Genomic DNA, 16,319 nt, shown 5'->3' on the forward strand with positions numbered 1-16,319 from the left:
TATATATATATATATATATATATATATATATATATATATATATATATTCTTGTAAAAAATTGCAATGCATCTTCCACTATAAATTACACGGAATAAAGTTGGTGGAACATATGTGTGCCGTACCATGAACATTAGATATATAGTAACCGCCTGTGTTCAGAAATTCTATGAAACAATCTACCCATGTTTAAAAAAACAATACCATTTTACATAGGCTGGTTTATTTGTGTAAATTTATGAAAAAACCTTTTAAATGCAAAACGAAAGGACTACTTATGACATTTTAGATGTGCTTTTGTAAGTGGAGTTAAATTTATATACAATATGGAAATTACTTACTAGTATATATACTCTAGCAAACATAGCTTGAGAATCCCAGTACAAAATTCATGTGAAATCTTGAGAAAGAAAAGAGATGTTAAATTGGACGGAGAATATGTGTTTTTCAGTGGTTAGCAAGCCATGGTAAGTGTCTAAGTTTATGTAGACAAGAAGCTAACTTCCGTTTCAAAAAAAAAGAAGCATAACTAGTTACAGTACATTTTTTTCCTCAATGTGAGTAAACACATGCGTTCATATATATGGCGGTTTCTTGCGTTGGAGAATTCAGTCACTCAAGAATATAAACAAGCAACATATGTTCCAGATGAATGTGTACAAGCTATAGCCAGAAAACAAACCAGCAGGATGGAATCACCTGAAATTTTTCGTGGTGGAGAAAAATTGCTGGCACGTGAAACTGATCATGGTCCAGCACTACAGAAGTGTGCTGCAACGGTGGCGGAACTGTAGCTGAGATGGGGTTTGTCGGCCTGCTGACCAGGAAGGCCGTGGCAGGCACGGCCGTCGTTGCAAGCTCCGGCCGGTGAGGCTGCTGTTCCTGGCCGGCATGCTGCTGATGCTCTGATCGCCCAAGCTGATCGGACGGCACCTGGTCGACACCTATACCAACCTGTTCAACACATAGAAATTAATGCCGAAAATGCATCTTCGTCTTTTCTTATATTTACATTTTTTTTAAATCTACATGGCTAGTCTCCTTTATATCTCACTCATCAATTCGTGCCCCCTTTCAGTTATGCTGTTACATGCGTGTTTGAGCTTTCTGGAAATCTCTTTTTTCTCTTAGGTAGGAGAGAATGGGACGCATCTATCAACTATTGAAAAGAAACTTGCTGGCAGTTCTTGCTTTCACGGTGGGTGTGGATGGTTTCTAGCTAGCGTTGCTTGCAGTTTGAGTAAAATGATGTGAGGCTCGAACTAATTAAAAGGACCGGCGACCCTCTCCCATGCTGTGTGATGTGCATATGCATGCATGTAGCCAAGCTCAGCTTTTGCTCTACACTGGCGAGTCCATCGATCCTACACAATAGGATTAGGTCAGCTACCCGATCGAACAGCAGCCCATCCATGCATACGCACGCGATCGACAGGCAACTAACTGAACAGAAACCATCGATCTACTATAACCGTAGCTCGAAACTGTAGCGGCATGCATGCGTGCGTGCATGGGAATGGTCGGACCGAGCAAACTGTACTTTCGCGTGATCTGCATGATGTGCTCCTGGACCTACCGGCAGCGTTAGCTATGTCGACATATAGTAGTATAGATCTAAGAAAACCGGCCATATGTCGAGATGCAGAGACGAAAGAATGTCTAGTTACCTCCTCGAAGCTCTTCCTGAAAGGCGTGAAGCTGAAATGGTCGCCGGAGTGTTTCAAGTGCTGCATCTCGACCGCGGCCGCCATGGCATACCCAGCCGGGTACGACGTCGCCGACAACGCCTCGTGGTCCCTCGACGAGGAGCTGCCGCTGCCGCTGTCCCTCATACGCTGCTCCTGCACCGTCACTGCCGCGGAGGCGGCAATGGCCACCGCGCCACCGGCACCACCACGGTCTGAGGAGGCGGACCAGCTGCACTGCCTGGGCTGCGTCTGGTAGAAGATCTTGCACACGACGAGCTCCCCCTCCTTCTCTTCTTCGAGATCTCCGAGGTGGTACTGATGCATCACCCAGTTGGTCTTTTCGGGCTTGCGGTGCTTGCCGAAGTTGGTGTAGAGCACTAGGATCTTCTTGCAGCCCTTCTGCCGGCCGTTGGCCATCACCGGTCGGGTCTTGCCGGTCTTGTGCCACCTTGTCTCCCCCTTATGCACATCGCACTCTGTCTGTATCTTCCGCCGCTTCCTCGTGCCTGTCGTGTACGCCTTGGAAGGGCGATGGAAGAAATGCTTGCTCAGCCCGTCCATTGTTACACCTGCTCATGACGAGATGCAAAAATTAACAGTCAGTGTGAGCACGTACGAGTGTGTGGGTGGGTGGCCAGTGTTCTCTTGGCAGATGCAACAAACCTCTGAAAAAGAGAAGGCATGTAAAAGGTAGGAAGGAAACCTATTTGGAAACTTCAGAAGCATCTTACCATCATGACATAGAGAGGAGAGAGAGATATGAGAGACTAGGCACAACTTTCCATAAACAATGATAATTCTCTCTGCATATACCCAAGAGCACATGTGGAGAACACCAGGAGTAGAGGGGGCGCTAGAGCACATCAAGAACAACGAGGGAATATATGCCATATCCCAAATCGAACCACAACCCTCACAATTTATGACGAAATACATAATCCCAACATATGATATACAGATCACCCCATGGAAAGCAAAGCTAAAGTTCGCAAGAAAAGCAAGGAATATACATACATGTGTAATTAATATTTCTGTTCATGGCTAGCATAGTTGTCTAGCTAGCCATCTGGAACAGTGTCTCACCTGGAAGTTTCTCAGGATGTGTGTAGCATATGCCGTCCTCGCCGTCTATGGTGGGTATAAACTCATTGATGAGAGGGTGAGATCTCGAGCCTTCTTCCCTCACCTTGGCCTCGAGGTGCTCGATCAGCTCCTGGTCCGTCGGATCAAACTTGACACCAGCCGGTAGCCCCAGCCAATCCTTCTTGCAGTTCACATCGGTTAATTCCATTAAAACTATGTGCGGAATTGCACCATTCAAAGAACCCTAATGTGCACCCAGTGGCTAGCACCACCGAGGTGCAAAAAAACGCAAAAAAGGAAGAAGAAATTGACATATGCATACCGGTTTGCAGTCGAGCTTGTGGCGGCAGTTGGGGCAGTGCCTGGCGGTGGAGATCCGGTGTTCCTCGAGCTTGGCGTCGATGAGCTCCGAGCTGCTGATGTGACCCCTGTTCATGTCTCCTGGTTCACACGCAGCCGCCGGAGACGGTGTCCATGCATGCGCCCGCTGCAAGGGACCAAGGCGAGCAGAATTCAGAACGCGAGGGACCATGCCGATGAGATCGAAAATACGGCGAGAAACTGAAGCCGGTGAGCGAACCGAGGGGAGGCGGGTAGAGTTGGAGGGAGTAGGGGAGCGAGGAAGGAAGGAGATCGAGAGCAGACGAGTGAGGGGGAGGGGGGTAGATATAAAAAAATCGAGGCAGGCAGCCTGCCGCTTTCACCAGTTTTAATAGGAGAGAGGGCAGAATTTCCTTGGCCGCTTTAACTCAAGCCACACCCAGCCCCTTGAGGAAAAGTTGAAGGGCCCCGCTCCTTAGCTTCTCTCTCTTTTCTTCCTCTCTCACCCAAGCACAACGTAGTACGCAGCATACACACGCTGGCAGGTTAATCTGGCTGTAAGATTAACTATCACTGATTTTAAATGGGAACGGCTTGCTGTAAGATGATGGCACGACAGTGCACATAAGCATCTTCAGTAAGATGTTTAGGGTTGATGTATGTATGTTTTATGGGACTTGAGATGGTTAGCATATAAGCTGGTGGTAAAACCAAACAAAAGCAAAAGGCAAGAAGAAGTGCTGTACCGCCACACCACACGCCACACGCCACAGCTGTTACTGCAGATTCCACACACTGTACTGCACTCACTCACACGCAGAAAGAAAAAAAGAGAAGGGCGAGCTTAAAGCCCCCTACGAATGGAGGCTACCTATAGGCCTAGCAACTATAGTACTAGACTCAACAAGGGGTAGCACCGTAGCATGGCCATGCATCTCAAACGGAAACATAATTCCAACAATCATAATTCTTTTAGAAGCAACTCATATTACCTAACCAACATTCTGACAATCATAGCTGAGCATAACATTCACGCAGGAGCAACATCGTACAACAGACCCCAACTCATATATAATAATAACACTCTTAAGGAACATAGCAATCTCATGGACGACCCCATTAAACATTCCTAGTGATTTTTTTTGCCCAAAAAGGGAAACATTCCTACTGATTTTGATAATTCCAACCCCTGACAGATCCTCTATCACTGCCAAAACATCTTTCTTAAATCTCACCAAATTTTATCAAAGGAACGTCTGAAAGACAACATTAAATATATAGAAAGTCGGCCTCAAGAATAGTAGGCCAGAAATAAGCCCACGCCACATAGAGGCCCTTGACGAAAGCCCGGAGCTTGGCCTCCCCCATAGAAGATCATGACAGTAGGAGAGTGGTTTTTTCAACCGTACATGTGACATCCCATGCATGTATCTACCATATGTCATTTTTTAGATTCGTGATTATCTTATTTTAGATTGTTGCATAATGTTTTATGGTTTTTTTTCGTGTTCAAAAGTTTATCATAACGTTTCCTCGTGTACAAACAAATAAGAGTGCACTCGTTTCAGATTAGATTTTGTTGTACATTTTGAAAGAACAAAAACTAGTGGAACACTCTGAAACGGGATAAAAAATGCCTAATCCAGAAAATGTGGCACAAACCTCACACAAATGGGGAAAGTGGATCCATGCACAGGATATCATCGCACGGTAAATCCCGCCATGATCTCATACTTGTACAAAAGTAGACTCTAAAGGCGGTCCACAGAGGCAGTTCTGAGTGTTAAAATCAATAGCGCCTCAAATAAGGGTGATTTACAAAACAAAACAAAAACACCTCTGCTCCAATGGCACCATTGGAGGCACCCATGTCAGAAACCACCTCCATCTCGGAAGTACTCAAGGCGGTTTCCATATATAAATTGCTCCTGTCATGTCCGCCACCTATCATGTATATATCAAGCGTCGTATGTCTCCTTCCTACTATTGGTGTTTCGAGACCGGCAGTTTCATCGAGCAACGACGTATTTGTTCAAAGGGGGGTGCGAGCAGTAGATGGAGATGGTAAGACAAGAGACAGGGAATTTACCCATGTCCATGCCATCCGGGAGGAGGTAAGACCCCTTCCTTTTGTGATTGTATTGCTCAAGTACTCACGAACGATCGGGAGGATCATCAGAGAGATCTGCTACTTTGGTTTGCAAGCTCTCGGCCTGGTGGCGGGGAGGAAGGAGATGGTGGTAGGTGAGAACCTTAGCTCTAGAATGATTTAGAATGTTTTGGATGCCTTTCATACCCTCCGTACTTGCCTTCATATAATCAAGAAAATCTAGGGTTACATCTCTCAGGTTGGACCAAGGTGAGCTTGTCCCAGCGGGCTGGCTCGGTCTAGGCCCTGCGCATGTTGGCTATCTTCCCCAAGCACCATAGGGAGACGAAGTCGTCCACCCGGATACTGGGCTCAGGTGGTTGGCTTGGCCTGATGAAAGGGGTCTTCCTTTGGTCTCGCAAGGGTCTCGGAGTCGAGTCGATACATTCTCAGTAGTAGCCCCTCAGTGTTGATTGGTCTATCACCAAGAGATTGCTCGAGACTTGCCTGATCCTTGCAAAACAAAGAAGACTAAAGAGAAAGAGTGAGTCGGATGACACCTGTCGGTGTCAAAACCGGCGGATCTCGGGTAGGGGGTCCCGAACTGTGCGTCTAAGGCTAATGGTAACAGGAGGCAGGGGACACAATGTTTTACCCAGGTTCGGGCCCTCTCAATGGAGGTAATACCCTACTTCCTGCTTGATTGATCTTGATGATATGAGTATTACAAGAGTTGATCTACCACGAGATCGTAGAGGCTAAACCCTAGAAGCTAGCCTATGATTATGATTGTTGTTGTCCTACGGACTAAACCCTCCGGTTTATATAGACACCGGAGGGGGCTAGGGTTACACAAAGTCAGTTACAGAGAAGGAAATCTACATATCCGAATATCCAAGCTTGCCTTCCACGCAAAGAAGAGTCCCATCCGGACACGGGACGAAGTCTTCAATCTTGTATCTTTATAGTCCAACAGTCCGGCTAAGGACCCCTTAATCCAGGAATCCCTCAGTAGCCCCTGAACCAGGCTTCAATGACGATGAGTCCGACGCGCAGATTCTCTTCGGCATTGCAAGGCGGGTTCCTTCTCCGAATTCTTTGTAAGAGATTTAGAACACAAGAATCGTGTCCGGCTCTGCAAAACAAATTCCTCATTCCACCGTAGAGAGTATAATATTCCACAAATCTAATCTGCTGACAGCTTTTTATAGCACGACATCACACCACGGTTCGGTCATTATTCGAACCGTTTTTCACAACCAGCCACTGCACATATCGCGAAGCGGTTTTATCGGCACGTCTTGTCGAAGCAGAGATCGTGTCCCCTTATCGCGGGATCCTCATAAATATAGACGTGGGTAACCCAACCGTGCCATCAAACGTGGCGTTTGGGAAATAAGCAATTTTAGCGGGCAAGTGAGGAGGCACAGGATATTCGCTGCCTTTATAAGGGGATGAGAGTCTTCACTTTCACCCATGCCCTTCCCTATTCATCCATTCCTTTCCGCCCGAGCCCGAGTGCCCAAACGTTTCTCTTCTTCGTCCAAAAAGGCTTCCCAAAGATGTCCGGATCTGGAGCAGGAGGCAAGTGGATGGCCTCTACCGTACGGGAGAAGGACATCAAAAAGCTTCGGGGGGCCGGGTATCTGGCCAAGAGAATTGGCCACCGTCTTCCGACGGCGGGACAGATAGTCCCCACCCCGGAACCCCATGAGAGGGTGGTATTTCTCCCTCATTTTGTCCGCGGACTAGGGTTTCCCCTCCACCCATTTGTTCGCGATGTCATGTACTATTACGGGATTGATTTCCATGATCTATACCCAAATTCCTTTCTCAACATCTCGACATTCATAGTCGTGTGCGAGGCCTTTCTCCGTGTTCCGCCGCACTTCGGCTTATGGCTGAAGGTTTTTAATGTAAAGCCCAAGGTAGTGAGCGGCGAGCATGCCGAATGCGGAGGCGCCATGGTGAGAAAGATGCCCAATGTCACATGGCCGACAGGGACTTTCAATGATTCCGTCAAGGAGTGACAGCAGCAGTGGTTCTACATCACCGAGCCACGTGGCAATGAGTGGACCGCCATTCTGGAGTTCAGATCCGGTGCCCCCTGCTACGTCTTGAGCTTGCGTTGGTTTTCCTTGAAGAGGAAAGGGTGATGCAGCAATAGTAGCGTAAGTATTTCCCTCAGTTTTTGAGAACCAAGGTATCAATCCAGTAGGAGGCTCCTCAAAAGTCCCACGCACCTACACAAACAAACCAAGAACTCGCAACCAACACAATAAAGGGGTTGTCAATCCCTTCATGACCACTTGTGAAAGTGAGATCTGATCGAGATAGTATGATAAGATAAATATATTTTTGGTATTTTATAATATAGATGTAGAAAGTAAAGATGCAAATAAAAGTAGATTAGAAACAAATATGATAAGAGATAGACCCGGGGGCCATAGGTTTCTCTAGAGGCTTCTCTCAAGATAGCATAAGTATTACGGTGGGTGAAATAATTACTGTCGAGCAATTGATAGAAAACCGAATAATTATGAGATTATCTAGGCATGATCATGTATATAGGCATCACGTCCGCAACAAGTAGACCGACTCCTGCCTGCATCTACTACTATTACTCCACACATCGACCGACTCCTGCCTGCATCTAGAGTATTAAGTTCATAAAGAACAGAGTAACGCATTAAGAAATATGAGATGATGTAGAGGGATAAACTCATGCAATATGATATACACCCCATCTTTTTATCCTCGATGGCAACAATACAAGTGCCTTGCAACCCTTTCTGTCACTGGGTAAGGACACCGCAAGATTGAACCCAAAGCTAAGCACTTCTCCCATGGCAAGAAAGATCAATCTAGTAGGCCAAACCAAACTGATAATTCGAAGAGACTTGCAAAGATAACTCAATCATACATAAAAGAATTCAGAGAAGATTCAAATATTATTCATAGATAAACTTGATCATAAACCCACAATTCATCGGATCTCGACAAACACATCGCAAAAAGAGATTACACCGAATAGTTCTCCACAAGAGAGGGGGAGAACATTGTATTGAGATCCAAAAAGAGAGAAGAAGCCATCTAGCTAATAATTATGGACCCGAAGGTCTGTGGTAAACTACTCACAACTCATCGGAAGGGCTATGGTGTTGATGTAGAAGCCCTCCGTGGTCGATTCCCCCTCCGGCAGAGCGCCGGCGAAGGCTCCAAGATGGGATCTCGCGGATACAGAAGGTTACGGCGGTGGAAATTGTGTTTCGGGTGCTCCCTGGATGTTTTCGGAGTATGTAGGCTTATATAGGAGGAAGAAGTACGTCGGTGGCCGCCCGAGGGGCCCACAAGACAGGGGGCGCGCCCTATAGGGGAGGCTACCCTCTCGTGGCCCCCTCGGCTGCTTCTTTACTTGCACTCCAAGTCCCCTAGATCACGTTCGTTCCAAAAATCACGCTTCCGAAGGTTTCATTCCGTTTGGACTCCGTTTGATATTCCTTTTCTTCAAAATACTGAAATAGGCAAAAAAACAGCAATACGGGCTGGGCCTCCGGTTAGTAGGTTAGTCACAAAAATGATAATAATGTGTAAAATAAAGCCCATAAACATCCAAAACTGGTAATATAATACCATGGAACAATAAAAAATTATAGATACGTTGGAGACGTATCAAGCATCCCCAAGCTTAATTCCTGCTCGTCCTCGAGTAGGTAAATGATAAAAACAGAATTCTCAATTCCTGATGTGGAATGCTACCTAGCATAATTCTCAATGCAATTTTCTTTTATTGTGGCATGAATGTTCATATCCAAATGATTCAAAATAAAAGTTCATATTGATAAAAGAAATAGTAATACTTCAAGCATACTAATCAAAGCAATCATGTCTTCTCAAAATAACATGGCAAAAGAAAGTTCATCCCTACAAAATCATATAGTTAGGCTATGCTTCATTTTCGTCATATAAAGATGTTCCCAACTTCTATACCCCCCGATGACAAGCCAAGCAATTGTTTCATACTTAAATAATCTCAAACTTTTTCAACCTTCACGCAATACATGAGCGTGAGCCATGGATATAGCACTATGGGTGCACTACAAGAAAAATACACTTCCGTGATGAAACGTGTTTGTCACAGTAGGTCGCATTTTCTGTCATGCATGTACATCCATGACAAATTTATGACAGAATCAAGATAGTCATACACGTGTTGTCGTAGAAGTGTTCCATGACATTACCAAAATTATCATCACGGAAGTGTCCACTTCCATGATGATAAATCGCGTGTCATAGAAGTGCTTTCGTCAAGGGTGACCGACACATGGCATCCACCGTAACGGAACGACGTTAAGCTATCGGGTCGGGTTTTGGATCCGATAACCCGTTAACAGCCCCGACCAATGGGGATTTTCCACATGTAAAATCATCATTGACTGGAGGAAACACGTGTCGGCTCATCGTTGGGACAGATGTCATCCACTCATTGGACGGAAGGCTCCTATGATACGTCGACATGTGGCACGGCCCAACAGAGGCCCATTCCTATCAAAAGGCCGGCCCGTTTGACTTGGTCAAAAGGTGGCGGGCCGGCCCATGGAAAGCCTGTTAATGGCCTGTTCGCATATAGCCCATTTACAGCCCGCTAACCCAAGGCCCGTTACGCCCTATCTGAATTAGGCCCAGTAGCGTCATCTGGGCCATCCAATATTATTCCAGCCCGTTTTCACTTCTATCCCATGTATGGCCCATGACGTCTTTCGGCCCATATGAGGCCCTATGTAACTCTTGGCCTATTAACGGCCCGTGGTGAAACTGGCCTGTAATGAACAGTGTATCACTTTACACCCATTAACGGCCCGTGGTGAAACTGGCCCGTAATGAACAGTGTATCACTTTATACCCATTAACGGTCCGTTATTCCGTTGGGCCGTTTCCAGCTCATGTTATCTTTCGGCCTTCTCAGAGCCCATTTATTCTTGGGCTCATTTCCAGCATTCGTTTACTTACGGTCCGTTACTGTCATTTTCTACTTGTGGGCGAAATTCAGCCTGTGGTTATAGTTGGCCCATTTGTGGTCCGTTAATACGTTGGGCCTTTTTCATAGCGTCATCAAATAAGGCCTATTAAAGATGGCCCGTTATGGTCGGTCCATGAACGGACGATTCCAACTCTAGCCTGTTTACGGCCATAATGCGGTCTGTTTGGCCCATGTTTGGCCAATCGATCATACGACCCGTATAAGGCCCATTGATGATACGGCCCGCAGAAGGCCCATTGTTTCTACGGCCCATAGGAGGCCCATTGTTTCTATGGCCCGTAGAAGGACCACTGTTTCTACGGCCAGTAGGAGGCCCAGTGTCACTACAGTAAATATTAGCCCATGGTTATTGTGTCCTACTTTTAAAAAATAGGTTATTGCAGCCACTAGCAAACCGCGGAAAAAGAACTGCAATGACTACAAGCAAACAAATAAACAAGACAACAAGGAAATAAATAAGCAAGCAACTAACGCTAGGCTATCACGGCTATTACACATATTACATCCACTGGGCATCAAAGTTCGCCACCAGTGCAAATATAGGGAACAAAGCAGCATATAATATACACTGGTTGTCAAAGTTGGCGACCAGCGCTAATAAACGCCGCAGCGAAACAAATCCAGAACTGAAACCACTTCAGAAGATCTCAAGAAACAATATCCTGGGTACCCATAATGCTAGCAAGATGCTTAGCAAGCTTATTAACTTTCTCTTGTTTGGCGCTTAAATCCTCCAGCGATTGCTGTTGCACCAGAAAATATGCATCTGAATTCTGCAGGGACTTCCTTAGTGCTTCAGCTTCCTGTCGCAGCACATTTGATCGATGTATTTCAACTTGAAGTTGAGACTCAAGAAGACGAACTGATTTAGGCAGCGAGTTCGAAGAGCTTGTGCCAGCAGTAGTGGCCAATAACTCGAACACTACATCAAGACAGGACTTTTGGGTTCCCTCACTGTCGTCAATATAGTTTTTATCAGCTTTCTTGGAGATCAATAGGGATGTCTCACTATCTTGAACCTTATCTGCATTACTTCCTTTACCATTGGATAACGCGGTACTGTTCTCCAATATTTTCTCCGCATTCTAAAAGAGAAACAAGCAGACACATCACATGTTTACCATGTTGTATATGAAACTCATTTTGGTAAATGAGTTCAGTAGTAAAGTGGACAGGATAACAACATGAAACAAACATATATCTGTGCACCATGGTCACTTTATGGTCTATATCATTCTAGTTTTTGTTGCCAAATGAAGATAGAGACACAGTTCAAATAATATTTGTTCAAGACAAAGCAGAATAGACAGAATATAAGGGTGGGTAACTATAGAGCAATAACAACACTTGTAATGTGCATGACATGAGAACATAACTGTTTATTCAATTGAAACTGAAATCAACATAGAGCAGGTTACAACAGCAAACCAGTTAAAGAAACAGGTTTAAAACATACCTGTTGCGCCATTGGAGTTTCAATCCCATCCTTCAAATTTGAAAATAGTTGGTATGAGTAAATACAGTAATGCAAGAGCAAAGGAGTATGAACCATAGCTATAGAACCTGACCTGAGAACAAATCTTCTTCTCCTTTAAGCGTTGAGTTGGAATTCGGAGTGGTGGTCCTCGTGCTTTGGGCATTACAGTTCCCTTACTAACTGCTTGTGTTTGGGTGCTCTGTGGTGGAGACAGTGTTGTGTCAACTAGAACTGGGTTACTATCTGCCGGGGTTGGGGTTAGAAGGGGTGCAGCTGGTTCTTTGTCCAACTGGGTAGGGGTACAATCTGCGAGAGTCTGGGTTATGTGTGGTGGATCTGGTCCTTGGGTAAGTACAAACATGGTTCTATCTGCATCAACTGGTAGCACTATCTTTTCTGAAGACCGTGTTGTTACTCCCTTAGATACTACCATCACGCTCTCCTATTCAAATGGCTGATAAACAAGAAAAGTAATTGAAAGTACAGACATTGTATGATAGACAGGTGTAATGGATAGTGGGGAATAAAAGAGGGCATGAAATAATTCATATTTATGGTTTTCTAACCAAACAGGATAGCATGACACAATTTCACATATATGATGGCTAACTAAACAGGATAGCATGACACAATTTCACATTATGATGGCTAACTAAAAAAGATGGAAAGACATAGTTCAAAATATGAGACTATGTAAACAGGATGACATGACATAACTATATAATGTGTTTATTAAATAGGTTGGCATGCCATAATTCACGTACATTGACGGATAGAATGCCATAATTCAAAATATGATGTCTTTATTAAATGGGTTGCCATGCCATAATTCAGATAGATGATGTGTATGTACTATGTAAACATGATGGCATGATATAATGCAAATATATGATTTATATAGTAAGCAAGTAAGCAGATGGCAATCCATATATGATGTAAAAACTAAGCAATGCAAGACAACATGCATGACATGGGTAATATAACCCTGCCAAGTTTGAGCATAGACCTCAGAGCGGGAAATAGGACTGGTCATCAGCCTCTGAATCCTCCTCTAAGGAGCTCTCTGTAACCAGCAAGATGTCTGCTTCGGCAGGTAGCATTGTCTGCTCTTTTTTCACTCCAGATACTTCCATCACTGCTTCAAATGGCTGATGCACAGGAAGAGTAGTTGAATATACAAACGTTGTCGACAAATGGAACATGTAATACAAAAAAATGATAGCATGATGTAATTCACGTACATGATGATTGGCTAAACAGCATGACATTGCATAATTCACATATATAATGCCTTTGCAACAAGATAGCATTGTATAATTCACATATATAATGTCTTGCAACAAGATGGCAATGCATAATTCACATATATGGTAGTTAGACACTGAACAGGTGGCATTCACACAAAGCATGTCTAAACTAATCAAATGACATAGCAATGCGAGACACCATACGCACGATATGAACAACATAACCCTGCCAAGTTAGAGCATACACCTCAGGGGGGATAGGACTGGTCATCTGTCTCTAAATCCTCCTCTGAGGAGCTATCCGTAACCAGCGAGATATGCGCTTCGTCAGATAGCATAGTCTGCTCTGAAGACCTTGTTTTCACTCCAGAATTTGCCATCACCGTGTCAAATGGCTGATGCACACGAAGAGCAATTGAATGTACTAACATTGTTGACAAATGTAATATGTAACGGAAAAAAAGGATGGCCTGATATAATTTACATATAAGATGACTGGCTAAGCAGGATGGCATTGCAAAATTCACATATATGATGCCTGGCTAAACAAGATGGCATTGCATAATTCACATAAATGATGAATAAACTAAACAGATGGCATTCGCACAAAGGATGTCTAAACTAAGCAGATGACATATTTGATGTATAAAGTAAGCAATGCAAGACACCATATGCATGATATAACCAACATCAGCATGCCAAGTTAGAGCGAAGACCTCAGGGGGTAAATAGGAGTTGTCTTATCCTTCTGAATCCCCCTCAGAACAGATATCTTCCTCTCGATTACAATCCGAAATGTGTGGAGGGGGGGCTGCCTTTGCGCCTACCATGGAGCGACGTCTGCATGAAATTTTATTGCCACGCAAGGCTCGTCTCTTTTGCTCTACATGTTCAGTTCCATTGTTTACAATAACTGTCATGCATAGGAATAAAACATAGTGAGATTATGTAAGGAGTGCATGCAGAAACCAGAGTGATGGTAGCAACCTGTGGATAGACCCAAAACCAATAATAGCAGGCAGATAATGGCTGCAGTTAAAAATTACATATAATGGCTTCTTTACTGTTTGTTTCCCACCCAACATGAAACTCATAGTAGACACCGGAGATTAACCAGATAGTAGATAGATACTATTGATAGAGGCCCCGATATGTACCCCACAACCATTTAAAAACTCACGTTTGACCATTAGTTTGGAGCTGACTCAGAGTCTAATCGGTGAACAGGATGATAAAGTAGCATGTAATATTAAGCGATGCATAACGTAAGCAGATACGGAAGAGTGCGACCTCTCTTGCGGACCCGTGTAGTCCTCGAGGTCATCTGCTCGGTTGATGATGGTAATGCAGTTTTCATGGCTGCCAGCGGCGGGGAAGAAGATCTGAGGCGGCGAAAGACGGTCTGGAGGCCGGATCCCTGCTATGCTGGACCCTTCTGTTGTTGGAGCAGCTGAGCTAGGGTGGACGACGGTGCAGCAGGAGCGGGACAAACCACGAAAGGTTTTCTTTGACAACTATCTGTAAGAGAAGTAATTCTGTAAGGGCTCGTTTGAATTGGAGGATTCCAACAATGCAGAGATAGGAAATAGACAGGAATAGGATAGGAATGCACGTGCAAAACAGAAAATTTAAAAACATAGGATTTCTGCCAAGCTGGGTGTTTGATTCACAACAATTGGAAGATCACATGATGCAAAGAAGCATGGTGAGATTAAGTCAAACCACAAGAAAATGTATGGTTATAATGCTATTATGCTACTATCTCTTAGTCTTGTGCTTCATGAATAGGAATTTGAAAAGGAGGACAAGTGAAAATTATAATTCCTACATTTTTTATTTCAAGGAGACACTAAAGGAACAAATCTGTGTGCTAAGTGGACAATATATATAACATGTAGAGTAAAAAAGAGATGCAACAAGTGTCCAACCTCTTTGGCGAAGCCATGTCGATCTCAGCGTGATTGGGTTGGCCGGTGAGGATGCTCCGGCTGACTTTGCTGTCGGAGGAGGGGAAGAAGATCTTAGGCGTCTGGAGATGGAGCCCGAGGTACTGCTCCACTGTGATGGAGGGTTTCATCATTGGAGCAGCTCCGGTGAGTTGTACGACGCCGAGGCTGAAGCAGGACAAGAGAGACAACGAACAACGTTAACCTGAGTGGACTTCAAATAGCATCTCCAATACATGACGTAAAATACATAACCAAAAAGTGCTAGATGTAAAGTACATCAGCCGCTCATCTCTGAACTTAACTGTCAAAACTGAACTTAACTGTCGAAACTGAACTTAACTGTGGAAACTGAACTTAACTGTCGAAACTGAATTTTGCTGTCGAAACTGAATTTTGCTATCGAAACTGAACGCACTAGCAAGGTGAGGCTACACGTCGTCGACTGACTTTTTCATCTCTGGTCAGTCGATTTTGCAGCCGTTGGATACGAAATCAAGGGCATGCGGTTCATCTTCAACCTCCAACCCCCTGAGCCGCCAGCCACCATCGGCCAAACAGCAGCCCTCCGCCGCTCGCGGCCGGCGGTGCGCCGCCCTGCCCGCCCCGAAACACTCCCCATCACCGGTCCGCTGCCGCCCCGACCATCCCTCTAGGCCCCCCGTGCTGAGCTTTTTCTCCGGCGATCCCCTCGCCACCACCCCGCCACCGCCGGCGATCACCGCCCACATCCTGAACCCTAAGATAGATAGTGGGGTACCTCTCCGGTGAGTGCCCTCCCCGTTGCGGCTGGTTCTTCCTTCACCCTGGCTAGCCCACCCCTTGAAAATCGACTGACCCAAAAGTCGATTCAGTCGACTGAAGTGTAGCCAAATCGGAGCAGCATCGCAAGCAAGAGCAAGAGGGAGAGCAGCAGCGCGAGTAAGGGCAATAGCAAGAGCAGACCAGGCAGGGGACCAAGAGCAAGAGCAGAGTAGCAGCGCGAGCGAGAGCTAAAGTAGCAGCAGCTCCTACTGATGTGGACGTCGCCGCCTTGGGAGCGACGTCGTGGAGGAAGTGGCCGGCGATGCCACCGTGGATGGACCCGCGCCGTGTCGGCTCGAGACCGAGCGACGGCAGCACCATGAGATCAAATCAAGAAAGAAATGCGGCGATTAGTGTACAACCTCTTTGCTTGCGCCGATTAGGTCGCAGCTTCATCCGAGGAAACGGTGATGATGATGCTCTTCCGGTGGTGCAGGTGAAGACGGCGGTGTGGGAATGGAGGTGGCGCGAAAGACGAGGGGAACATCGGGGAAGCTCCTTGGAGGTGGAGGATGGGGTGGTTGAACCGGCGGGACGATGAGATCGACGACGGATCCTCATCCGGTACGGTGGATGAGGGACGTCAAGGTGTTGCTGTGGACGACATCGTCGGGGAAGAGGCTCC

At 45.5% G+C, this 16,319-nt stretch overlaps 1 protein-coding gene across 2 annotated transcripts in view; it reads right to left on the minus strand.

Annotated features, from left to right (window-relative positions):
- The window catches only part of LOC119275069 (NAC domain-containing protein 75-like), a 6,029-nt gene extending 2,569 nt beyond the window's left edge, over positions 1-3,460 (minus strand). Inside the window, exons 1-5 of one of the 2 annotated variants that reach the window (XM_037555849.1) lie at positions 3,350-3,460; positions 3,092-3,256; positions 2,770-2,947; positions 1,666-2,255; positions 698-952 (exon numbers count right to left, since the gene is read on the minus strand). In XM_037555849.1, coding sequence (XP_037411746.1) covers positions 698-952; positions 1,666-2,255; positions 2,770-2,947; positions 3,092-3,205 — 1,137 coding nt within the window. In that variant the 5' untranslated portion in view covers positions 3,206-3,256; positions 3,350-3,460. Of the gene's footprint in view, positions 1-697; positions 953-1,665; positions 2,256-2,769; positions 2,951-3,091; positions 3,257-3,349 lie in introns of both variants that reach the window. The other variant, XM_037555848.1, reaches the window with a different exon arrangement.
- Between the last annotated feature and the right edge of the window lie 12,859 nt (positions 3,461-16,319).

The sequence above is a fragment of the Triticum dicoccoides genome, chromosome 3B (genome assembly GCF_002162155.2).
Source record: "Triticum dicoccoides isolate Atlit2015 ecotype Zavitan chromosome 3B, WEW_v2.0, whole genome shotgun sequence".
NCBI lineage: Eukaryota > Viridiplantae > Streptophyta > Magnoliopsida > Poales > Poaceae > Triticum > Triticum dicoccoides.